The 24,963-nt window shown below is 47.6% G+C and overlaps 1 protein-coding gene and 1 long non-coding RNA gene across 10 annotated transcripts in view; one reads left to right on the top strand and one right to left on the bottom strand.

Moving 5' to 3' along the window:
• LOC129022781 (uncharacterized) overlaps positions 1-22,885 on the top strand; it is an 87,591-nt gene extending 64,706 nt beyond the window's left edge. The window contains exons 2-4 of one of the 3 annotated variants that reach the window (XR_008496558.2): positions 16,385-17,042; positions 20,224-20,307; positions 21,148-22,885. This is a non-coding gene — a long non-coding RNA (uncharacterized LOC129022781). Of the gene's footprint in view, positions 1-16,384; positions 20,308-21,147 lie in introns of all 3 variants that reach the window. The other 2 variants (XR_010125895.1, XR_010125894.1) reach the window with 2 other exon arrangements.
• KIAA1671 (KIAA1671 ortholog) overlaps positions 1,174-24,963 on the bottom strand; it is a 242,847-nt gene continuing 219,057 nt past the window's right edge. For 5 of the 7 annotated variants that reach the window (XM_054469004.2, XM_054469003.2, XM_063662917.1 and 2 more), the window contains 6 exons: positions 22,117-22,366; positions 19,061-19,235; positions 16,768-16,889; positions 13,476-13,618; positions 7,845-7,927; positions 1,174-6,216 (listed from right to left, as the gene is read on the bottom strand). In XM_054469004.2, the coding sequence (XP_054324979.2) occupies positions 7,849-7,927; positions 13,476-13,618; positions 16,768-16,889; positions 19,061-19,235; positions 22,117-22,366 (769 nt within the window). In that variant the 3' untranslated portion in view covers positions 1,174-6,216; positions 7,845-7,848. Of the gene's footprint in view, positions 6,217-6,307; positions 6,333-7,844; positions 7,928-13,475; positions 13,619-16,767; positions 16,890-19,060; positions 19,236-21,705; positions 22,367-24,963 lie in introns of those variants that run through there. The other 2 variants (XM_063662918.1, XM_063662919.1) reach the window with 2 other exon arrangements.

The raw sequence follows: 24,963 nt of genomic DNA, 5'->3' as shown, positions 1-24,963 counted from the left end.
AAACACAAAAAATTAGCCGGGCATGGTGGCGGGCGCCTGTAGTCCCAGCTACATGGGAGGCTGAGGCAGGAGAATGGTGTGAACCCGGGAGGCGGAGCTTGCAGTGAGCCGAGATTGCGCCACTGCACTCCAGCCTGGGCAACAGACCAAGACTCTGTCTCAAAAAACAAACAAACAAAAACCCAGTTACCCTGTACCCCCTAGAGGGAGATGGTGGAGATGCTGTAGATGACAGCTGGACTCTGAGTCAGGCAGATCCATGTGACCTTGGACGAGTTCCTGAAGGTCTCAGAGCTACTGTTTCCTCACCATAAATGGAGAACCTTCTCTCTACTTGGGCCATTTTGGGAGGTTATGCAAGCAAAGCACTGCGCACAGTATCTGTTATTTTTGACTTTTATTCCCAGCATCCTGCCTACTCTGGACAGTTCAAGCCAAGGGGTTACTTCCTGCTGAAGGTCACAGAAAGCAGTCGGTTTGGACCCCCTGAGTTGGGATGTAGTTGCTGCCAGCTGGGATAGAAGGAGGAAGGCAGAGGTGGGGATGGCGTGGCTCTCCCTCCCATCGCATCTTTCAGTATCTTGCAGACCTACTGCACGCTCAGCACTTTGATGTACCACATCTCCCCAATCTAGACTTTTCAACCTTGACACTACTGCCATTTGGGGTCGGGTCATTCTTTGTGGTGGCATCAGGGTGGGAGCTGTCCTGTGCATTGTAGGATGCTGAGCAGCATCCCTGGCCTCTACTCACTTCCTGGAGCATCTTCGCTCCTCCTTGTGATAACCAGTAATGCCTTCTTTCATTACCAGACATGCTCTGGAGGGCACAATCCACCCAGTTGAGAACCACCACCTTAAACTCTTACCTGCGAAAATGGCTTGATCACCACTCCCATTGTATAGCTAAGGAGAACCAGTGCTTAAAAGAAATCCCACAGCCAGAGGGTGGCAGAAGGAGGACTCAACCCCTTGTCAGTCTGAATGGAAATCCTGCCTTGTTTCCATGGCCTCCCATTCTGCATGGACACCCTCTCCCAGGACCCCAGCTCTGCCCTCTCGCTGGCTGGCCCACAGCTCAGCACAGGACAGACTTGACTCAGCCAGCCCCAGTCAGGGCCTGCATGCATGGGAGACTCTATTCATTCACACATGGACGCACCGACTTCTCCAATGCAACTTGCACCAAAGCTTTATTTGCTATTTTCATAGTCTGAATGCAACATCTTTGTACATGCAAAGGTCATCTTGTTTTATTGCGGTCGACCAGATTTCCAACTGCTCTTCTGTGCATATGAAACTTCTTTACAGTTACAAAATATAAAAGCACTTGTAGACGTCCAATACTCTGTGAGGTCTGGTAAGCCCCATTTGTTTTTACATTAAAAATATAAGTTTTTCTAGATGACTTCTCAGTCACACGGTTAGAGATTCTTTCTGGGATTGGATAAAGTGCCTCTCGTCTGCCTTCCGTTCAGAACTCCTAGAGCTTGTGAATTCCTAAGGCAATTGCAAGAACACCGCAGGCAGGAAGCTTAACTTTCCTACACAAAGAACTCAAGCTCCTTTTCTATCGTGACTCAAAGATCTGAGGAAGGACCCAGAAGAAAGGTTAGGAAAATATATACTATACTTGTGTGTGTGTGTCTCTGTGTGTGTGTGTGTCTATATATATATATATATTTCCACGCCCTACCCCATCTTTACAAAGCGTTCGGAGGATCACGATCATCTGGGAAGTGCATGACTTTAGGATATTGGTATGATTTAGGAAACAGCACAGTACAAAATTATCTTCCATAACACAATATATTACTTTTGTGACCCCCCCTATTTACAGGATCTATAAGGCTATGTGGAATGAGATTATTAAAAAGCTCAAATTCAGCTGGGCATGGTGGCTCAGGCCTGTAATCCCAGCACTTTGGGAGGCGGAGGCAGTAGGATCGCTTGAGACCAAGTTTAAGACCAGCTTGGGCAATATAGCGAGATCCTGTTTCTACAAAACAGATTTAAAAAATCAGCTGGGCATGGTAGTGGTGTGCGCCTGTCATCTAGGCTACTCTGGAGGTGGAGATGGGAGGATTGCTTGAGCCCAGGAATTGGAGGCTGGAGTGAGCTATGATTGTGCCACTGCATTCCAGCCTGGCCAACAGAGCAAGACCGTGTCTCAAGAAAAGAAAAAAAAAAGTTCAGATTCTTTAGAAAACAGCATAATTTGTAGCTGTTGTGATGCCAACAGGGATTGTCAAAGAAGTGCCCGTCCAAGTCATGGAAGATGATGTTACAGCACAGGTGTGAGAGCAACCACTGAAGGAGATTCTGGGAAGGCCAAAGGGGAGGGCGGGCTGAGGGGTGTCGATTTTAAAGGTTAACTTGCCAGAAACCTCAGGCCGACTTTCCAGAGCAGAGGGCCTAGCTTTCTGCCCTTCCCCCTGCAGGAGCCAATTTAGTCAAAAGAAAGAAAACTCTGGATTGGGGGGTGCAAAAGGAGACGCAGGCTGGCAAAGACCTGGCACATTCATGCCTACCAGCTTTTTACATGACTCTAAACTTCCCAAGCCCAGAATTCCAACTGGGTGAGTCCTAGCAGCCTCTCAGCACACAGCAAGGGTCCCCCACTCGCTAAGGGGACTGAGCCCAAAGCAGATCCCCTTTAGATGTGGAGTGGGTCCTGTCCCTCCAGCCCCTCGGAATCATGATGCCATGGAACTTCGGCTTTTGTGTTTTAACACACGGTGTGGGGAAGGCACATTCATAGACCACAGAATGTCTCCCCATCACTTACTCTGGTTTAAATATCTACACTGGGGAGGAGGGATTTTTACAGTTTGCAATTTTGACTAATTCCAGGAGCCATCTGGGGGCATATTATAAAGAAAAATTTTAAAGCATAGATCGACAAAGCAGCTATCAGCACCAGGTCAGAGCAACTGAGGTCTCTTTTAGGAAAATCATGCTAAGAGTCTTTCTAAATCCCTTGCCCAGCCTGTAAAGTTTAAAACCGCAGGCTCATGCCTATTTCTCTTCTGGCTTCTTGGCGATACCCTTAAGTTGGCCTCCCTTCCAGGGAGGTACAAAGGCAAACACAATTGTCTGAAACCACGTGATTTGGCTTGTCCCCCCGGAAAACACTGCCATCTGATTGTCCTTTCCCTGAATCCTGAGGCTATCAGGTCAGGTTCACTCAAAATCCCAACGTCCTAAAGACCACGAGGTTTCTCTTTCACCAGTTTCTCTGGTGGCATGGACTAATCCTCTACAATACTGATTTCTGAGGCCTCGTCATGGATTTTCAAAGGCCTCTGTTTCATCAGGCAAAGGACCATGAAGAAGGGTATCTACTGAAGAGGAAAAAGATACAGGCTTCTCAAAAGACCAGTTGTCAAAATGCTGATGTGCAAAGGGGTGGTGGAGGTGAGGAGGAAGAGAAATGAGGGGGAGAGAGATTGTACATATAGAGGATTTTCCATTCTGCATGAAACTCTCATTGAGGACAGCCAAAGCCCCAGGGGAGGAGGGTTAGATGAGGAGCGGATGACTCCATTGCACACAGATGATTAAGGCATATTAAGTGAGTTTAAAAAGAAGACGGATTTCCAAAGGGGTCTCCAGGCAAAGTCTAGAAACTAGCATACAACACCCCCTTGCTTAGCCTCAAAGAGAGCTCACTCCATTTAGAATGGGGATAAGTAAATCACCCATTTTCCCAGCTATCTGCAAAGGCTCCCAATCATCAGTTACTTCTAACTTCATTGCACGGATCATAAGCAGGACTCAGAGGTCATGGCGGAGCCCGCATGGAAGAGGGTTGCTCTTGACCCACTGTGATTGTCTGCCCTGCGGTGCTGGAGGGGACAAGGTTATAGAAAAATAAAAGGAGGTGAGGAAGATCTTCAGGGCTTGCCCTAGTCACTTTCAAGGAGGGTGAACTTTGTATATCCTAATTAACATAGAATTAAATTGATTATTTTTCCAATTAAGGTATGAGAGATTAGAGGAAAAAAAAATCTGCAGGTCAATCTCATTTTCAAGTGTGTTTCATTCCTGTCTGATATCCTTGAGCTGAGACATGACTAATTAAGAATTGAGAGTTTTGCATGAGGACCATCAATATATATAAGAGCAGGTCCTTTCCTACTGCTTGAGATGGTACCAAGGGGTCCTTTCCACCTGAAGGAAAGACAGACAGCAGCCAAGATAAGAAGTCAGGATCAAAAGACTAGGAATGTGTTTTAGGCCAGGTGCGGTGGCTCATGTCTGTCATCCGAGCACTTTGGGAGGCTGAGGGGGAGAATTGCTTGAGCCCAGAAGTTCGAGAACAGCCTGGGCAACATGGTAAGACCCTTGTCTCTACAAAAATATTTAAAAATTAGCTGGTCATGGTAGCATACACCTGTAGTCCCAGCTACTTGGGAGGCTGAGGTGGGAGAATCACTTGAGCCCAGGTGTTAGAGGCTGCAGTGAGCTATGATCGTGCCATTCCACTCCAGCTTGAGCAACAGAGTAAGACCTTGTCTCAGAAAAACAAAACAAAACAAAACAAAACACTAGCAGGGTATTTTTAAAGGGTATCCTATTGACTTTGAAAGCCATAAGATCAAAATTGTTACAAAACATAAACTGGATCTTTAAAAAAGAATTTAACTGAAGCAGTTGCAGGCATGAATCCCCAAATGGCCACAGAGAACTGATGACTAATTCAGGGAATGAAGAGAAAACAAACTATAATCAGCAGGGCCAAACTCCCAAACCCAGATGCATGAGGCTCCCAGGTGTAAAAGGCTGGGTGGGTGACATGGTCTGGTAATTCCTCATCAGTAACCAAAGCTCATCGAACAGGACACAAGGTGGGCACCGGCCTCACAGCCCTGCAGTTGCTGTCCCTGGTGCTGAACAGCAACGGCCTCACCAGGGCCCAGGTGTTTAGCCTAACCTAAAGAAACAGAGGATTTCTATCCATGCCCATCCACCCACCAAGACAGAGAAGAGGGGTAAAGGAAGATGAGGGAGGAGGCTGAGATAGAGAGACAAATGAACTCCTGAGAGGTAGCCAGGGAGAAGGGAAGCATGTTTTAACAGCATTTGCAAATAATGGATTCATCAAGAAAGATGGGGGAAAATGAGGTGAGCAAAAGCAAAAAGTACCCTTCATTCATGCATCTGTTCTGAGGCCAGTTTGGAACAACTCCTCCATGCCAGCAGCCCAGGTCATGTTCAAAGAAGACTCTGGAGAAAAAGATTCCTAGGGCAGGTCTGATGATTCATAAGCAAAGGCACCACCACTTGGGCTGCAGTTTATGAACCCTTAAGGCCAAGGGGCAAAGGTCACCCTACTGAAACCAGAGCTCAAATGAAAAGAAGCCATGGAAATAAATACAAGAGTGACAATTATAACTTCTAAACAGCTTGGATAGGGATAAGATAACCTGAGGTGACTGGATACTTCAGAACAAATTATTCACACATCTTTCCTCCTGTCCTTTAACGTAAACACATATATACCTGTCAAGTTTCAAAGAAAATTAGCTGAATTATTGCTTTTGTTAAAGCAAACAAAAATGACATACAATAACATAGGCCAACGATGCACACAGCCCCACTAGAAAGAGAAATACACATAATCAGTGAGAGTATGTTTAAAAATTGGAACTGCTGATTCCTCGAGGGGAAGAAGGAACTCACCAAAAAAAAAAGAATAAAAAACCTCAACCCAGCGGTAATACCCTGCACCGAGACTACAGCAGAAAATGAACAGTTTGATCTTCCTTGGAAATGTCCTTCCAAAAAAAGACCTGCCCTGGGGTCGGGTGAGGAGGTGCTTTCACAAATTCAGGTGTTTTTCAGAACCCGGGGAGACAATTCCAGCCTCTCACTGATGTTCTTGGAGCTGATGAAGATGTCTAAAATAGGTAGAAATGCAAATTTTTACATAAAAAGCAAAACCACCCACATGGACATTTCTGGGCAGCCTGGCTCCTTTCCCAGCCTGAAGTGCTGTCTGGGGAGATGAGCGAGTGCTCTTGGAGGTTGGGTCTTCCCATCTGGATCCAGGGAGAGCCTGGCGAGGACAGGGGCACTGGATAGCGGTTCTCAATCCAATGGGAAGGGCCCAGGCACGTAAGCATTGTGCAGGAAGAAACGGCAGCAGCTCGGCCTCGTCTGCGGGTTCTGATGGTTAAGGCTTCTGTTACGTAGACGTGGCAGTGTTCCCTGCCTGGAGAGGAAGGGACAGTCCTGGTGTCAGCAGTGGGAACATTTGGCTCCATTTCTCTCTACCCTCAGTCCTTAAAATCTCACCTGATATTCTCCAATGAAGTCACCCCTAGAAGCCTAAGGTCACAAAAGAGATTTTTTATGTTGGGGGGAAAGGGGAGGTGAGGAGGGTGGCAGGCATGGAATACAGTGAAACCAACACGAAATTTAGGGTCAGGTCAGGGTTCCAGTCTCAATTCTGTGCCTCAGTTTCCTCAAAGGGGTTGCTGGAGGCTTAAATGAGATATTACATGTACTGCACCAAACACAAAACAAACACAGGTCCAGATCCCTTATCCAAATCCCTTGAGCATAGTTTTATTTGGGAATTTATAATTTTTAGAATTTATTATACATACACACACAAGTGCATCATACATATATAAATAATCATGTAATATATCCACATATGTATATGTATACATATGTAACACCACCATAATTAAGCAGATAATATTCCTGCAGTGTATTATGAACATTCATATAAAGTAGAGAAAATAGAGTCAAAGTAGAATTATATTTACTCAGGTCAGGTTTTACCACTGAGTTAGGAAAAAGCTTTGTTTTGCAGGGCTTTCTGGAATTTGGCTTTGTGGATAAGGGATGGTGAGTCTCTTGTGCTCATCACATCAACGCTGACTTTGATAGTGCACGTACCATGAGCTCCTATACTGAGGAGAAACAGGCAGCACTCGGTCAAGCACCACAGGTGCATTCTCAGTGAGCCCTGAGGACAGCTCGGTGGTGTGGACACTGCTAACCCATTTTACAGATCAGAAACTTCAGTTCATGATGTTCAGTCATTTGCAACTTACACCAGGGCCTACCTAATCGTAATTTTTAATGTATATTTTTTCAAATTCATTTTTAACTACATAGGTTGTACATAAAACACTCCCCCTATAAAAATTGTAACCATTTCTGGCCAGGCACAGTGGCTCACGCCTATAATCCCAGCACTTTGGGAGCCAGAGGCAAATGGATCACCTGAGGTCAGGAGTTTGAGACCAGCCTGTCCAACATGGTGAAACTCCATCTCTACAAAAAATATAAAAATCAGCTGGGCATGGTGGCAGGCACCTGTAATTCCAGCTACTTGGGAGGCTGAGGCACGAGAATCGTTTGAACCCGGGAGGCAGAGGCTACAGTGAGCCAAGATCCAAGATTGCGTCACTGCACTCCAGCCTGGGTGACAAGGGCGAAACTCTGTCTCAAAAAAAAAAAAAAAAAGTAACCATTTCTAATTAAGCTAACCTCTGATGTCCCCGCCCTTTTGTTTTATCAGAGGCGATTGTGATGCAGCTAGAAGGGCCAGCCAAGTGCATGAGCCCAGAGCTCCAGTCACCTGCCTCCTGGCCTGGTACCTTTCACCCACTCCAGGCAGCCCAGCTTTGTTTTCTCCCTAAGTGGAAACAGACATAACCATCCTCTTTACAGGAACTCAGAACACCCCCCACCCCCACTCTTCCCCTTGCACAATCTCTTTCCTTGGGTAGAACAGCCCCAGTCTCTGAGGTGTGGCCCCCCTGGGTTCCCCATTCCTGTGACTGCAGGGCTCTTCCCAGGTTCCCCAACAGAGCCCCTTCATACCTGGTCAAACTTGGTTCTCATAAAGACTTTGCCTCTTCTTGGATTTCAATTCCTTTAGCCACTGGGGAGAGGGTTCATCCGACCTGAAACCACAAAGCCAGTAAGAGACTAGTTGAAACCAGACTTTGGGCTCCTTGCGGGCAGGACTGAGTGGTACCCGACTGTCTATCCCTGGGCCCAGGCAGGGCTGGGGCAAGCACTCAGAGGTGGCAAAGATGCCCGTATTAACGGGACTGATAAGCAAGAAGTAGAAATTAACCATAGTGTCCAACAATGGGGAATATTAAATAAATCAGGGGTCCCCAACCCCCTGGGCCACAGACTGATACTGGTCCATGGCCTGTTAGGAATGGGGCCACACAGCAGGAGGTGAGTGGTGGGTGAGTGAGTGAAGCTTCATCTGTATTCACAGCCACTCTCCATCACTCACATTCCACCTGATCTCGGCGTCCTGTCAGATCAGCAGCAGCATTAGATTCTCATAGGAGGGTGAACCCTATTGTGAACTGTGCATGTGAGGGATCTAGGTTGCACGCTTCTTATGAGAATCTAATGCCTGATGATCTGTCACTGTCTCCCGTCACCCCCAGATGGAACCATCTAGTTGCAGGAAAACAAGCTCAGCGTTCTCACTGACTCTACAATACTGTGAGTTGTAGAATTATTTCATTGTAATTACAATGTAATAATAATAGAAATAAAGTACACAATGAATGTAATGTGTTTGAATCATCACAAAACCACTCCCCTATACCCCTGGTCTGTGGAAAAATTGTCTTTCACAAAACTGGTCCATGGTGCCAAAAAGGTTGGGGACCGCTGAAATAAATCACGATATATCCATTCTATGAGATAATCTGCAGTTATAAAAATTTATCTTGGTTGGACACAGTGGCTCATGCCTGCAACTCCAACACTTAGGGAGGCAGAGGCAGGAGGATAGCTTGAGCCCAGGAGTTTGAGACCAGCCTGGGCAACACAGTGAGACCCCATTCTCCACAAAAAGCAAAGAAACAAACAAACAAAAAATTCGTCCTATATAAAATTATTTCCATCCATCCGTTTGTCATGCAAATAGCTATTCATCCTTCCATCTCTCTATCCAGGTAAGTGTCTGTGATGGTTAGTTTTACGCATCAACTTAAACCTAATGTGTACCCAGATATTTGGTCAGACATTATTCTAGATGTTTATGCAAAGATATTTTTTCTTAGATGGTTAACATTTAAATCAGTAGGCACTGAGTAGCGCAGACTACCCTCCGTGATATGAAAGGGCTTCATCTACTCAGTTGAAGGCCTGAATAGAAAAAGACTGGCCTCGCCAGGCACGGTGGCTCACGCCTGTAATCCCAGCACTTTGGGAGGCCGAGGCGGGCGGATCGCGAGGTCAGGAGATCAAGACCATCCCGGCTAACACGGTGAAACCCAGTCTCTACTAAAAATACAAAAAAATTAGCCGGGTGTGGTGGCAGGTGCCTATAGTCCCAGCTACTCGGGAGGCTGAGGCAGGAGAATGGTGTGAACCCGGGAGGCAGAGGTTGCAGTGAGCTGAGATGGCTCTGCTGCACTCCAGCCTGGGTGACAGAGCAAGAATCTGTCTCAAAACAAAAAAACAAAAAAACAAAAAAAAAGAAAAAGAAAAAGACTGGCCTCCCAGGAAGAAGAGGGAAGCCTTTTGGACTTCGACTGTTCCTCACATCCCTAGCCTGCTGGTCTACTCTGTAGATTTGGGACTTGCCCGCCTCCACAATCACATGAGCCAATTCCTTAAAATCAATCTCTATACATACATACATGCGTCTACACGTGCATACATATCTATATATGTACATGTATATACAGCTGACCCTTGAACAACACAGTTTGAACTGTGTGGGTCCACTTGGATTTTCTTCTGCCTCTGCCACCCCTGAGGCAGCAAGACCAATCCCTCCTCTTCCGCCTCCCCTTCAGCCTACTCAATGGGAAAACAATAAGGATGAAGGATGAAGACCTTTATGATGATCCACTTCCACTTAATGAACAGGAAATATATTTTCTCTTCCTTATGATTTTCTTAATAACGTCTTTCCTCTAGCTTACTTTATTGTAAGAATATATAAAATATAACATACAAAATATACGTATGTGGTTATGAGTGAGGCTTCTGGTCAACACTAGGCTATTAGTAGTTAAATTTTAGAAAGTCAAAAGCTACATGCAGATTTTTGACTAAGTAGGAAGTCAGTACCCCTAATCTCTGCCTTGTTCAGGGATCAACTGTATTATTTACACACACAAACACACACACGCGCACACCCGATTGGCTCTGTTTCTCTGGAGAACTCTGAACAATACAATGCCCATAAGACATAACAGAGCTGCCTTTTGTTTATCGAAGGTCAACAATAATTGTTTTGGGAAGGTGAGATTTGTTCAAACTGTTTTTTTTTTTTTGAGACGGAGTCTTTCTCTGTCACCCAGGCTGGAGTGCAGTGGCGCCATCTCGGCTCACTGCAAGCTCTGCCTCCTGGGTTCACACCATTCTCCTGCCTCAGCCTCCCGAGTAGCTGGGACTACAGGCGCCCGCCACCACATCCGGCTAATTTTTTGTATTTTTAGTAGAGACGGGGTTTCACTGTGTTAGCCAGGATGGTCTTGATCTCCTGATCTTGTGATTCGTCCACCTCGGCCTCCCAAAGTGCTGGGATTACAGGCGTGAGCCACCACGCCCAGCCTGTTCAAACTTTTTGAAATGGAAGAACACATACAGAAAGGTACTCAAATCAAAATGTGCACAGCTCAATGAATTTTCTCAAAGTGAATACATCTGAGTAGCTACCATCTACATGGTACTACTTTTGACTTTTTTTTTTTTAATCATCTTCTTAGCAGTTTTCTGTGTTCTCAGAATTTCTTATAATGAGAACACATCATTTTAATAAAAAACAATAAAGTCAGGCCAGGCACGGTAGCTCATGCCTGTAATCCTAGCACTTTGGGAGGCAGAGGATCGCCCAGGAATTCGAGACCGGCCTGGGCAACATGGCAAAATCCTGTCTCCACAAAAAAATACAAAAATTAGCCAGTCATGGTGGCACACAACTATGGTCCCAGCCACTCATGGAGGCTGAGGTGGGAGGATTCACCTGAGACTGGGGAGGTTGAGGCTATAATCATGCCATTATGGCATTCCAGCCTGGGCGACAGAGTGAGACCCTGTCTCAAAAACAAAAAAAAAAGGCAAAACAAAAAACAATAAAGTCACCATTGTTTAAAACTTTATTCAAGGAAAAAAAAATTACGTTTATGAAGATTGTTAAATGGGCACGGGAAAACATTCATATGGAACATGGAGCAGGGGAATCAAACTACGCAAATGTCGTGATCTCAGCTACGTTACAAAGAAAAAGAAAATGGAAGGAGAGATGCCCAGATATCAACAGTAGTGGTCTTTGCACAGTAGGATCGTGGATGATTTTCTTTTCCCCTTTGTATTCTTTTTGTATTTTCTACAGTCACTGCTTTTATAATCAAACACACATGCACACAGGACGTGACTGATTCTGTTCTCAGAGAAAGCTCCTGAGGCCCGTGGCCCTGGAGGGGTCGGAAAAGATGCTGGCCTGTTGGTGGTACAGTGGGGGTCTGCACCTGAGGGGATGAGAGATGAGATGACTCTGGAGTCTAGGGGCAGGCCTTCAACTGTTATGCCTGCCAGCCTAGGAATGAGGAAGAAGAGGGCCCCCTGGGCAGATGGGGGTCTAGGGTACTCCAGACTTCAGCCAAGCTTTGCCTAATAGTGGAGACACAAGCCCAGGCCTCCAGAGGTGCCTCTGAGACCCTAGTCTGGGGGTTCCTCCAGCCACAGAGAAATGCTGGAGCCCTCCACTGACTCTGGAGCCAGAATTCTGGCATTACCAGAGCAGGGAGGCACTGTCTCAACTATGGCCCTGTCTTTCTCTAACGTCTCACCTTCCGGTTCCCACAGCCCACTCTGTGCTATGTATTTTACACTGCCTGAGGCTCCCAGGTACATCTGGCCTCCAGGACTTTGCATGTGCAGTAGCTTTAGCCTGGGATCCCCTCTCACTGCCCGTGGTCCAGCTAAGACCCAATTGTCCACCATGATTCAGTTCAAGTATCTCCTTCTCTTGGAAGCTTTTTTAATTATTATTAGAAAGGCAGGGACTCACTGCATTGCCCAGACTGGAGTGTGGTGGCACAATCATAGCCTCCATCTCCTGGGCTCAAGGGATCCTCCCACTTCCGCCTCTGGAGTAGCTGGGACCACAGGCATGTGCCACCACAGCCAGCTAATTTTTTTTCATTTCTTTTTTTATTTTTCGTGACAAGGTCTCATTCTGTAGTCCAGGCTGGAGTGCAATGGTGCAATCATAGCTCACTGCAGCCTCCAACCCCTGGCCTCAAGCGATCCTCTCACCTCTGCCTTCCAAAGTCCTGGGACTATAGACGTGAGCCACTGCACCCAGCTGGAAGTCTTTTCTGCCGCCTATCCTCAAGTGTGCATTATGAGCCCTTCCTCTGCCTCCCTCCATCACAGGGGTCAGAGAAAGGGCCAGAAAGTAAAATATTCCTGATTCTGTGGGCTGTGGGGCGTCTGTGCTACTTCTTAACTCTGCAGCGGTAGCACTAAAGAAGTTATAGACAATACATAAATGAATGCATGTGGCTGTGTTCCAATAAAGCTTACTTACAAAAACAGATGTGGGCTGGATTTGGCCTGTGGGCCATAGCTTACCCACTCTTGCTCTGATCCAGCCAGCACTTACTATCATTACGACTCTAGCATCAGGAACAATCCCTAACTTTCATGGGTTAACAGTGCTCATGATAAGATTTCCACTCTGCTTCACCGAGTACTTCTACATCACAGGGCTCAGCCACAGGGCTTTAGACACACTCTTGTTTCAGCCTCATGACCACCTCGGAAGGTTAGGAGGTTAGAAAACCCACTTTACAGATGAGAAACTGAGGTTCAGGAGGTCAAGTACCTTTTCCCACGTCATGCAGCTCTTAAGCAGCAAAGCCGGTATTAAACCCTGGCTGTGTGATCTTAGATCCCCTGTTCTTAACCTCCACCTCCAGCTGCTGAAACACCCCAGTCTGAGAGCCTCTTGGGGGACAGAAGCTGCTCTGTGCTCTTCTCTACACAGAGCAGCCCAGGATCAGGACAGCTGTTCCACGAAGGGAGTGAAACTGATCTCATTCAACCTGGCCGTGCCCTTTGATCCACCTTCCCAGGTCCCCCAGGTCTCTGACGATAAAGATACTTCCCCGAAGGGTAAGAGGAGGGAGAATGCCTCCGTTTCCCCATCGGTCTGGAGAGGGCTAAACTAGATCAGTAGTTCTCCAACAATGGTGCCCTGGCGTTCCATGTAGGAGGTGGCAGGGGGCGGGGGAAGAGGAGAGGCCAGCTGGCCTGATTCCTGGCCTCCTTTCCCAGCCTCTGTTGTAGTTTTTAGGTATCCGAATGTTGAGAATTCACATGAACAAAGCCTCTGCTGCTAGAGAAAATTAAAAAGTTGAAACTCTCTTCTATTCAGCTCTAAAACCTATGCGAGCACCTCTCTAGAATTATAGCCTGAGTTTGGAAGGAGAGGGTGCCCCATTCCCCAAGACCCCTCACCTCTCGTCCTTGTCCATGCTGGAAGGCAGCACGCGACTGCCCAGCACCCCAGGCTGGAAGGGGGACTTGGGGCTCTTGGGCTGGGGTGCCCAGCTGGGGGTCTCGCCAGGACTGTCCACCTCTGGCCTCTTGTGCAGCTGAGCCTGGGGAGAAAAGAGAGCTGAGTCTGTAAACTGCCCTTTGTCTGGGGAAGGACCCCCTCCCATGGCAATGTCAGGTACCATGAGCCTTCTGCAAACACACGGGGCCCCCTGAATCGGAATAAACCCAGACAGGAAACATGGGGGCTGAGAAAAGTCAGAGGTCAGTCTGGCATTCCAAGCAGCCACCCTCAACCCCCAAGATCGAATCACCACCCAAACCCCACATAATCACATTCTCTTTTGCTGAAAAGCCACCATTTGTAGTGTGCTCAGCGCACGGCATGCCACCCTGAGAACCCTACATGGAGAGAGCAGCTCCCTCCATCCAACAGCTGCAGCTTAGCTCCGTTCAGTTCCTTACTCCTGGAACCATGTAGATAAAATGAAGCTTTCGACAGTCCATTAGAGTCCCATAAGAAAACCAGAGGGTAAATATCCACCCATTTTTGGAGGGCATGTTGGGAATGGAATACAATGGTGTGCATAAAATTCCCTTGCGGGACCTGAGGTGTGAGTGGTGGCAAGTGGCTTCTCTCTCCCAGGCCGTGCTGGGTCAGCCCCCGGCAACAGCAGTCATCACCATTGTCCACTGATAGCTTCTGTGCACTGATCACCCATCATTTGTGCTCTACCAGGCTCAAGTAATATGACAAATGTGAGTTCGTTCCATGTGTGTATGATTCTTTTAGGGCAGATCCTGGCTTTCCCCATTTTACAGGGCGAGAGAGCCCAGAGCCCAAAGCTCAAAGGTCAAGCCCAAAGTCACACAGCTTTTATGAAGTGGGATTAACCCCAGGTCTGCCCGCAGCCCAACTCCAGGGTTTTTTCCAAGACAAGCCCTGCAACCTCCCCTGGTTGTTAATAATCGCCTAGCACTGCTGTGGTAGAGATTAAAGTTTAAGCTAACACTGATGAATGAATGGCCAGAACCCCGTTTTCACAGAGCACAGTGGACTGGAGCTGTGTTCTGGAATCCCAAGATCTGCCTCAGCAGTTACGCGGTGCATCCACATGGGAGCCCCGGGGCCTCCATCTCACCTACACCCAGGGCCTGTGGCTGTCTGCCTCCTGCGTTAGGCTACCTTATAAGATCATTTGCTTTGTGGCAAGAAAGAAAATGAAGGAAGGGAGAAAGGGAGGGAGGGAGGGAGGAAGGCTGGATGTGGTGGCTCACGCCTGTAATCCCAGCACTTTGGGAGGCCGAGGCAGGCGGATCAGGAGGTCAGGAGATTGAGACCATCCTGGCTAACACGGTGAAACCCTGTTTCTACTAAAAATACAAAAAATTAGCCAGGCATGGTGGCCAGCGCCTGTAGTCCCAGCTACTCGGGAGGCTGAAGCAGGAGAATCACTTGAACCCGGGAGGCGGAGCTTGCAGTGAATCACACCACTGCACTCTAGCCTGGGCGACAGAGCTAGACTCTGTCTCAAAAAACAAAAAAAGAACAAAGAAGGAAGGAAGGAGAGAACAAGGAAGGAAGGAAGGAAGGAAGGAAGGAAGGGAGGGAGGGAGGGAAAAAAAGTCAGAAAACCTCCAACGTAGTTCTAGTGACTGAAAGATGTTCACACTTTAAGGGCCTGTAAAATCAATTACAGACACAAGCACGCATCCACTACTGACTGACTTTCTATTCGTGGAAGAAATGACAGAAAAGCAAAACTTCCATCTACTAAAGGAACAACAGAGTCACGGCGCTCCCACATGGGGATTGTGTGGCCTGCATGGGATACAGAGTTGAGAAATTCCACCAACAATTCAGGCTTGTTTGCCTTCATTTCTTCTTCAATAAAAGGGGAAAGAAGAGCTACCTTTTGCAAGGTTGCTGGAGCATAAAGTGAGTTTGCAAGCACATGATGTCTGACACAGAACAGGGGGGCAAAAGGGCCTCTTTCCTTGCCCAAATTAAGTGCCATTTGATTCCAAGACTATGAGAGACACTTGTGAGAGTTGGAGGTGGGGAGGAGGGAGGCAGCTCAGCCTTTCCCTCAGCATTACATAATACAGTTTGCATTCTGGCGCAATTTGGGAGACTGGGACGTGGTTCCAGCACTGACTTCCTGTGTCATCTGGTATTGAAATGACATTTTCTGTGCCTGCCTTCCCCAGCAGACCGGATTCCTCAAGGGCTTCAGGAGCCTGGGTTTGTTCACTCCAGCTTCTCTGATGCTCAGCACTGGTGAGCATCACCAGTTGGATTCTCAGCCCACTTTACAGATAAGCAAACCAAGGCTTAGCTATGACACCAAACAGAGCAGCAGGTCTGGGGGCAAAGGAGAGCCAGAAAGTGGAGATTAAGCAACACAGGGCCAGTGGTGAAATCCAAATAAGTTGGTAGTATTGTTAATGGTAGAAGCCAATTTGCTAATTTTGCCAATGTGCTCTGGTCATGTGAAATACTATCATGTGGGTGAAGCTGAGTGAAGGGTATGGAGAAACTCCCTGGGTTATTTTTGCAACTTCCTTTGAATCTTAAACTATTTCAAAAATGGAAGGAATGAAGGAAGGAGGAAGGAAGGAAAAAAAGAAGGATAAAAAAGGATGGACAAAAAAGGAAAGAAGAAAGAAAAGAGAAAGGGAGGGAGGAAAGAAAGAAGAGAAAAGGAAGGCAAAAGGGAGGGAGGAAAGAGAAATAGGTAGGAAGGGGGGAGGAAGAAGGGACAAAAGGAAGGAGACAGGGAGACAGGGAGGGAGGGAGGAAGAGAGGAATGAAAGGAAGGAAGGAAAGACAGAAGGAAGGAATATGTTCTTTTTTTTTTTTTTTTCAGATGGAGTCCCGCTCTGTCGCCCAGGCTGGAGTGCTGTGGCGCGATCTCGGCTCACTGCAAGCTCCGGCTCCCAGGTTCATGCCATTCTCCTGCCTCAGTCTCCCAGGTTCACACCATTCTCCTGCCTCAGCCTCCCAAGTAGCTGGGACTACAGGTGCCCGCCACCACACCCAGCTAATTTTTTCTATTTTTTAGTAAAGACGGGGTTTCACCATGTTATCCAGGATGGTCTCGATCTCCTGACCTCGTAATCCGCCCACCTCGGCCTCCCAAAGTGCTGGGATTACAGGCATGAGCCACCACGCCCAGCCGGAATCTGTTCTTTATGCTGCTAAGGTTGAGAAGCATGCCCACCAGGTGACTCTTGGTGAGAGGTCTGGTACCTTTAGCACTGCCGGATCCACGCCTGGAAACGCGGGCATCCTCTGAGGATGGCTGACGGGGGTCCTCTCAGCTTTGGATGGCTTCTCCTCATCTGACTCTTCCTTCCTGGGTGATTTCTCTTCTGTTGCAAAGAAAAGGGCACTGAAGTCATCGGCAGTTGCCATGTATTGAGGTCCTACGTGCCAGATAATTTGCACACAGTATCTCATGCAATGCTCACATCAGACCTGCACAGAAGACGCTATGGCCCATTTTACAGATGAGGACCACCCAGGTGCCTGCTTTCATGCTCTCTCTTCTCACAACTCTGCTTCTTGCTGGAAGATACTGACAACAGGCAGAGTAGGTTTTCTTTTGCAGGAGGACACAGGCAAACCCATCTCCTGGGCCCTTGGCTCATTCCAAGTCAGGGAAATAGAAGGAAATCTTTGGGAGAGGCAGGAAAGTAGATAGGAATGCTTTCAGCCAACAATGCACTGAGGTTATGCTCTCAGAGGAGAATGTGGAGAGCTTCATGTGTCTTGTGGAAAGGCAGCCCAAAGGTGGACCAGGAAGCCATTTTCCTTGACCCCAGCTCCCCTTTCCAGGACTTAACCCCAGCCCCGTGCTTGAGGCTGAGCTGATCACTCAAGCTTACGGGTGATGGGCTGCCTGTCCCCCTCTTCCAGGAGTGATATGGGAGGAGTTTCTACTTCCCTGAGACCGGAATGCTGGCATGGGCACAGTTAAGGATTGGAGGAGGGGGCGGGGATGAATGAGGCAAGACCTGGTGCTCTGGAGCCCTTGGGCTACCCGGGGAACTGAGGTACGCTAAGAAAACACAGACCCAGCCTTCCCCATCCAGCCCCTGGCCGGCTCCTCAAGGCTGACGGGAGCCAGAGATGCTGCTGCCACGTTCCAGCTGGGGGTGTTTGTGTGCTTTTGTCCCCACTATGGTCTTCATTTGCTCCAGGTGGCTTAATAGAGCTTTTGGCTCAGAAAACCAAGGAAGTGCAGAGAGGTCTCACCTGAGGCACTGAAACATTTCCTTTAATAACAGAAATGGGATAGGAGTGGGAGAGAGAACTCTCCAAGCATTTCTTTAAGGTATCTGGTCAGAAGCAATGCCCCTCCCTCAGCTCAGAGCCTGGTCTGACATCCTAATGTTTGCTATGGGCAAATCCCAAATGAAGAAAGGCACCTACAAGATGTTGAGGACTAAAGGCTGTGTCTGGATAGAGTGGGCAGGTCAGCTGCTCTAGTTTCCATTGCAAGAAGAAATTTTGTTTCTTCTTCTTCTTTTTTTTTTTTTCTTTTTTTTTTTTTATGAGACGGAGTCTAGCTTTGTTGCCAGGCTGGAGTGCAGTGGCGGGATCTCGGCTCACTGCAACCTCTGCCTCCTGGGTTCAAGCGATTCTCCTGCCTCAGCCTCCCAAGTAGCTGAGATTACAGGCACATGGCACCATGCCCAGCTAATTTTTGTATTTTCAGTAGAGACAGGGTTTCACCATGTTGGCCAGAATGGTCTCAATCTCCTGACCTTGTGATCCACCCATCTTGGCCTCCCAAAGTGCTGGGATTACAGGTGTGAGCCACCACGCCCTGCCTGTTTCTTCTTAAAAGTCTTTCATGGCTCTCCATCTACAGATGAAATCTAACTCCTTAGCAAAGCATCAGGGATCTCCGTGATCTGGCCCCTGCCTACCTTTCCAGCATATCCTGCTATTCCCAGCTTGAGCAACACGAAACTGCTTAGAGATGCTCCTGCCACACACACAGAATGTTCTTTCCACATCTCTGTGCCTTTGATCTTGTTGATACTTCTGCCTGGAATAACTTTCCCTAACTCATTGTTATCCATTCCTCAAGATTCAGCTCAGGTTTTGATACGGTAAGCAGCCAAAATAGTCCTTAGAAGAAAATGTATAGCCTTAAATGATGCATTAGAAAACAGAAAAGATTGATAATATCTGGACTGATCTTTCAACTCAGGAATACAGAAAAAAGACCAGCGAGCAAACCTAAAGAGAATACAGGGGTGAATTTAATCAAAATAAAAGCAGAAATAGTAAAACCTTATTAAGCTATGTCTCTGTCTCTTGTAACTCAAAGAGCCTCAATTAATATACTAACCTTCAAAACACTGTTTTACCTAGTTTCTGATAAGTTCTGCATAACAAGAAATCAGTTTCCTATGTAATTGTATTCTAATGATCTACAGCCTTCCAAGTCAGGAATTTTTTCGTAGGGCTTAGTCTAAATCCTTCCTGCTGTTCAATGTGCTATCTGAGGAGGAGAGAAGGCATGGCATACCCGTTGAGTCTTTGAACATCCACATGTTGTCAGTCTCATCCTCCAAAGGTGATCTGCTCTCGGACTCACTGAATCGGCTGCGCCGGAGGGAGTGGGAGATGGGGGCCCGGCGGCGGCTTCTCTTGCTGAGCTGCACCCGGGTCTTGAGGGCACTTGAGTCGAGGACTGAGGTTTGCTTTGGGAGCAGCAGGGAGCAAGAGGAAAAAAATCAAGGGAACCATCAATGGAGGGTACCACAACACAGTTGGTGGTACACAGCTTCGTTGACAGATGAGAGGCTATTTAGGTGGTACCTAGGCCAGGGCTTCCACATTTTAATAGTAACCTAACACCCAAAGCCTAAATTTCCCCATAAAACATACCCCATAGGCTGATGACAAAAGTCAGGTGGAACAATGAACCTTGAGTGCCCTAGTACAGTGCCTGGCTGCCTGGCACCCAGTAGGCACATAATACAAATGCCTTTTCCCTCCCAGTGACATCCACCACACAAGCATGTAATCTACAGCAATGATCAGTACACAGCAGGAGCTCAATAAATGTTTGTTTGTTTGTTTGTTGAATGAATAATGGATTTAACATCTAACTAAATCCTTCTGTCAACTGTATTCACACAGAGTCCCCGGGTTGAGAGGTTCTCCGTGGAATTCCTCCATTACTCACATAATCTAGGGTGCAGGTGGGAAGGGAGGGGGCAGCTTACTAAACATCAGGTGTCCATTTTCAGGCATCCCTGAAGACTCACACTCTGAGCTGCGACAGGTGGGGGGTTGGTGAGGGCTGCCAAGTCACTACTATCCAAAGTGAAAGGGTGGGGAGCACAGACCATCTGGGTGGGCCCCAGTAAGGAGATGGGAAGTGCCTGGCTCAGAATTCTCCCGGGAGACAGCAGTGAAGTGCTCAGAGCTCGGGTTCAAACCCTGCTGGGTTCGAATCCTGGCTGTGTGACCTTGGGCAATGAGCTTCACTTCTCTGAGCTTGGGTGTCCCTATTTATAAAAAGGAGATAAACAGAGTGCCTCCTTCCTACAGTGGCTGAGAGAACTCCCTGTGCTCAGGTGTGGAAAGCCCTTGTTTCAGACAGAGCCTGACCAAGGTTCACAGCCAAGAGCTCTTTCCAGCAAGCTCATGTTCTTACATGAAATGTTGGTTTCTTCCGCCTAGGTCCACTTTGGAGAAATTCCATCACCCAAGGCCTTCTAAGTCAGTGATGACAGGCTAATTTCAATGAATCATTTCCCAACGATGGTAAGTAACAAAAGTCCCAGTGGGGTGGTGGAAGGAGCTAATCATAGCTACTTCCCAAACCAGCCACAGTGGTATCTCGCGAGGAGACTTGCACGGGACCAGTGAAAGAAGGGGAAAGACGGAAATCAGAAAGTGCCTGCTGCACCTAGAGGCAGGCTCGCTTCTCCGGCCACTTAATAGAGCCAGGTTTTCAGACTCCGAAAGAGCAGGACAGAATCACACTGACGGAGGGGCTGGCTTGGAGGGGAAGATGGTGCCACCCTTGCATCCTCAGCCTGGTACAGAGACTGGTTTCCTTAGTGCCCCACCTCCGCCTCCCCATTTGGCCTCCAAACCATCCCCACAGGAGACCTAAATCATGGTTGGCACCATACATAAACCTCAGTATCCCCACAGGAGACCCAAATCGTGGTGGGCATCACACATAAACCTCAGCATAATTTCAGTAAGTGTTAGACCTATGCTTAGGGACACCAGCATTTAGAGTCACTCCATGGCCACTTTCATTTGCTAATTTGCAAAATGGGCAGGCAGTTTTGCCTCTGGGGTTATTAACATGTGCCTGGGCCAGTGGTCAACACTCAGTGACTGTTGTTTATAATGGACATCAAGAAGGAACCACTTAGCGTTCTAGCAGGAAAGTTCATGATGCAGTGACATGATGCTGGCATGTAAGGCACACAGCAAGATCTCAATACATGTCTGTTGAGTGAATAACTGAATATATCACCCAACTAAATCCTGATGACACCCAGGGAGGTGGGCGTGGCCATAGTTATATAATGGGGTTCCCTAATCAAGACTCAACTTGTGTCTTTCTTTGCCTCTGCCCTGATCTAGAGGTGCCAGCGAGAGACCTTGGCCATACACTGAAGGAGAATCCTCTTTGAAGCCCTAAAGGAAGCCCTTTTTCTAAAGCAGCGGTGTTCCTCCTCTGGGGAAATGTGGGTAGCCATGCCCAAGTGTGTAGGTGGGAGGCTTTACTGCCAGCAGAGAGGGTCCCTTTCACATTTCGCAGACGTTCCATACCCCAGAGAGTGGGCAGGTAGCCCTATTGTTATGGGAGGAGAATAATGACATCACCCCTGGGTTTCAAGGGTTGAAAAGGAAGACGTGCCTGACCCCTGGAGGTGGGGCTCCCAGGGGAAAGGAGGACAAGTTCTGGTCTTGAAGGTGCTAGAGCAGGAGACCATTTGACCTGCTACGCTGGGGCAGCTGACATCCTGGCTGTGCTTGGGACCTGAAAGAGCTGAGTGCTAGGGGCTGTCCCCTGGGACCTCCATGAACGGTGCCCACGCCTGAGGGGACTTTCTGTCCTGGAAGAGCCACTACAGAGACAGCCGGATCCCCTGGTACCAGGGACACTGTTGTACCAAGCAAGACCTTAGTGAGAATGTTCAGCAGAATCATTCTGAGCAAACTCCAGGCTCTTCATGCTTGAAACTGTAAACCTCAGGGTGACTTCCCAGGGGTAAGTGGTCAGACTCCCTGCTTACCTGGCAGGTGAGGGCTTAGATCAGTTTTAATTTGAACACATGCAATTGTATTTGAGGCTGTGGAGCTGATGGTGCTGGTTACAAGTGGATAAGGAAGCTGAGGCTCAAAGAGGTGAAGACATATGCCCCAAGACACACAGCAGGTGTATGGCAGGTCCAAGATACATGCATAAGTGAGTCCCATTTCAAAGACGGTGCCCTCTGTACCCACTCCAAGGGTCCCTGACACACAGATCCTACACCTGAAGCAGCAATTCACAGAGAGAGGCTGGAATTTCCATTTAAGAAGAAATGCTCCTGGCTACCGACTTACATTGATGAAGGAGAAGTCATCCACTCTCTTTTCAGGGCAGGCGTCCGGTGGGGGCAGCCCCTCCATCCCGTCAGTGGATTCCAGGTCAGTGCTGGAGTGGTCCACGCTGGTGCTCCGCTGGTCCCTGGAGCAGTCATACTGGTCCCCGGTTGAGGTGGGCTCCGTTTGGGAGGACAGAGAAGACAAACGGCTGCTGGGGGGCTGTTTCCTTGTCGATGTGGCACTGCTATCTGGGGACTCAGTGGCCAAGCTGCCAAAAAAAGGGAATGAAGGGAGACATGGTTATGGAGAACGTTTCAGAGAACAGGATTTCAAGTGAAGGATGCTGCAGGCAGCATAGCTTGGGGTATGTTTTATAAGCCAGGTAACAACAGACAGAACATCCCAGCAGAAGACCCTCTTTGGAAACAGCACAAGATGTGCCAGCGAGGTGCTGTTTAAGACACTGCCTGGAACACCTGGCCAGGTGCAGAACAGGAGGAGTCAGTCCTGTGCCACTCAAGATCCTTTAGCCCTGTGCTGTCCTGGATGGAAGCTGCTTATCACAGGTGGTTGTTGGGTCCTTGCAATGGAGCAAGTGACAGAGCTGAGATATGCCGTGAGTATCTGACACACTGGATTTTCTATACCTTACACACTGGATTTCCAATACTTTGAATGGAAAAAAAGAATGTAAACTGCCTCGCTAATAACTTTTCATGTTAATTACATGTAGAAATGATAGTATTTTGAATCCCTTGGTTCCGATAAAATACATCCCTAAATTGAATTTCATTTGTTTCTTTCTATTCTTTTGGTGTAGCTACCAGGACATTTTAAATTACATATATGTCTTGCATTTGCAGCTCACATTATAATTCTTTTTTATTTATAATCGATACATAGTAATTACACATGTTTCTGGGGTACAGAGTGGTGTTTCAATACATGTATATATTGCATAAGGATCAAATCATCATGTTGTATTTCTGCTGGGCAGTGCTGATGTAGATCAAATTATCAGCAGTTACCCATAGAAGAGCAGGTGGTGGGACCTGCGTTATTTCATTCACTCATTCATTCAGTCATTTAATAAAAATCTACTGAGCACTTACTATGTGCCAAGCATTGTGCTAAAAAAATGTGTCATTCAATCCTCTCCAACAATCCTATGAGGATTATCCTATAACTCCCACAATCCTACAAGTTAGGGTTGGTGACATGGTTTGGATTTGTGTCCCCATCTAAATCTCATGTCGAATTGGAGGAAGGGCCTGGTGGGGGGAAGTGATTGGATCATGGGGGCAGATGTCCTCCTTGCTGTTCTCATGACAGTGAGTGAGCGCTCACAAGATCTGATGGTGTAAAAGTGTGTGGAACCTTCCCCTTCTCTCTCTCCTGCTGCCAGGTAGGACGTGCCTTGCTTCTCCTTCACCTTCCGCCATGATTGTAAGTTTCCTGAGGCTTCCCCAACCCTGCAGAACTGTGAGTCAATTAAACCTCTTTCCTTTACAAATTACCCAGTCTTAGGTAGTTCTGTATAGCAGTGTGAAAACAGGCTAATATAATTGGCCTCATGAACTTAAGTATTCTTATTCACCTTGTTAAAGGTGAGGAAACTGAGGCACAGAGATGTAAATTAGCTTGCCCCCAGCAGCAGAACTGGGATTGAGCCCAGGCAGTCTGACTCTAGCATCCATGTCCTTGGCTCTCTCCTACTTCTGAAATCTCTTCCTATGATAATATAATCAGGTATCACTTGGGTCATTGGAACAATGTAAGATAGAAAATTTACAGATAATTCAAGTCATTAACAACCTCCTGCCCTGCCTCCGCCCACATATTAAAAATAACACCTAAGCCAATAGCCTAGCAAAGCCTCCAGGTCATGGGAAACCCTTGCCTTGAGAAAGGACAGGTGGGCACACCTGAGAAGTGGGCCTACTCTCAAGACCACCAGGCTGCTCCCTTGAGCAGAACTTTCCACAGGTGTGCTGGCATTTCACCGTGCTTTCTGTCAGCTCTGGGATGATTTTATTACTTGTCAAATGGAGGATGTTAGGGTTGTAAGGTGGATTGAGGCAAATCCACATGGGATGAAGGTAACACCACCGAGAGACAGCAGGTGGCACCACTGTCCAAGGCCGGGTGCGCCATGCTCCTGGGGTGGCCCGAGGAGGGGAAGCTGCATTGTCTCTGCGGGACAGCGGGGAGCACCCCCTCAGGGGTGCACCCAAGTCCACACTCCAGGTCCCACAGGTCCCGAGTCAGAGCTGGGGAATGGAGACCCCGAGAGAGGAAGGGGCTCCTAGGGTCACACAGTGACATATGCAAAACCAAGACCTGGGTTTCCAGACTCTCAGTCCAGTGCTCTTGCAGGGGTATTCTAGAGAAATTTAAGTAAGCTCGTAACTAAACACATATTTCATGGGTCAGTGGGAAAAACAGCTTTCTCGGGCACTGTAAAAAACCTTTGCTTTCCTTTTACTTTTTCTTATCCATTTTCAATTCTGTCACCCCCCCCAACTTTAATATTGGTGACTTTATCATTTTTATCACTGTGGTAAGATACAATTTGCCATTGGTCACATGTGGGACAGTCACAGTGTTGTGGAGCCATCATCACTGTCATCCTAAAAATTTCCATCACCCCAAAAGGAAACCAGGTACCCATGAAGCAGCCACTCCCCATTCCCTCTCCACCCTCAGCGCCTCATCTGTTCTCTGTCTCTATGGTATTTGCCTATCTTGGATATTTCATATATCATTACTTTTTTTTTTTTTTTTTTTTAGACAAGGTGTCTCTCTGTCACCCAGGCTGGACTGAGTGCATTGGTGCAATCTTGGCTTACTGCAGCCTCCACCTCC

This window comes from Pongo pygmaeus, chromosome 23, assembly GCF_028885625.2.
Source record: "Pongo pygmaeus isolate AG05252 chromosome 23, NHGRI_mPonPyg2-v2.0_pri, whole genome shotgun sequence".
Classification (NCBI taxonomy): Eukaryota; Metazoa; Chordata; class Mammalia; order Primates; family Hominidae; genus Pongo; species Pongo pygmaeus.
The sequence above is the reverse complement of the archived record's forward strand: the minus strand, read 5'-3'. Positions and strand labels throughout refer to the sequence as shown.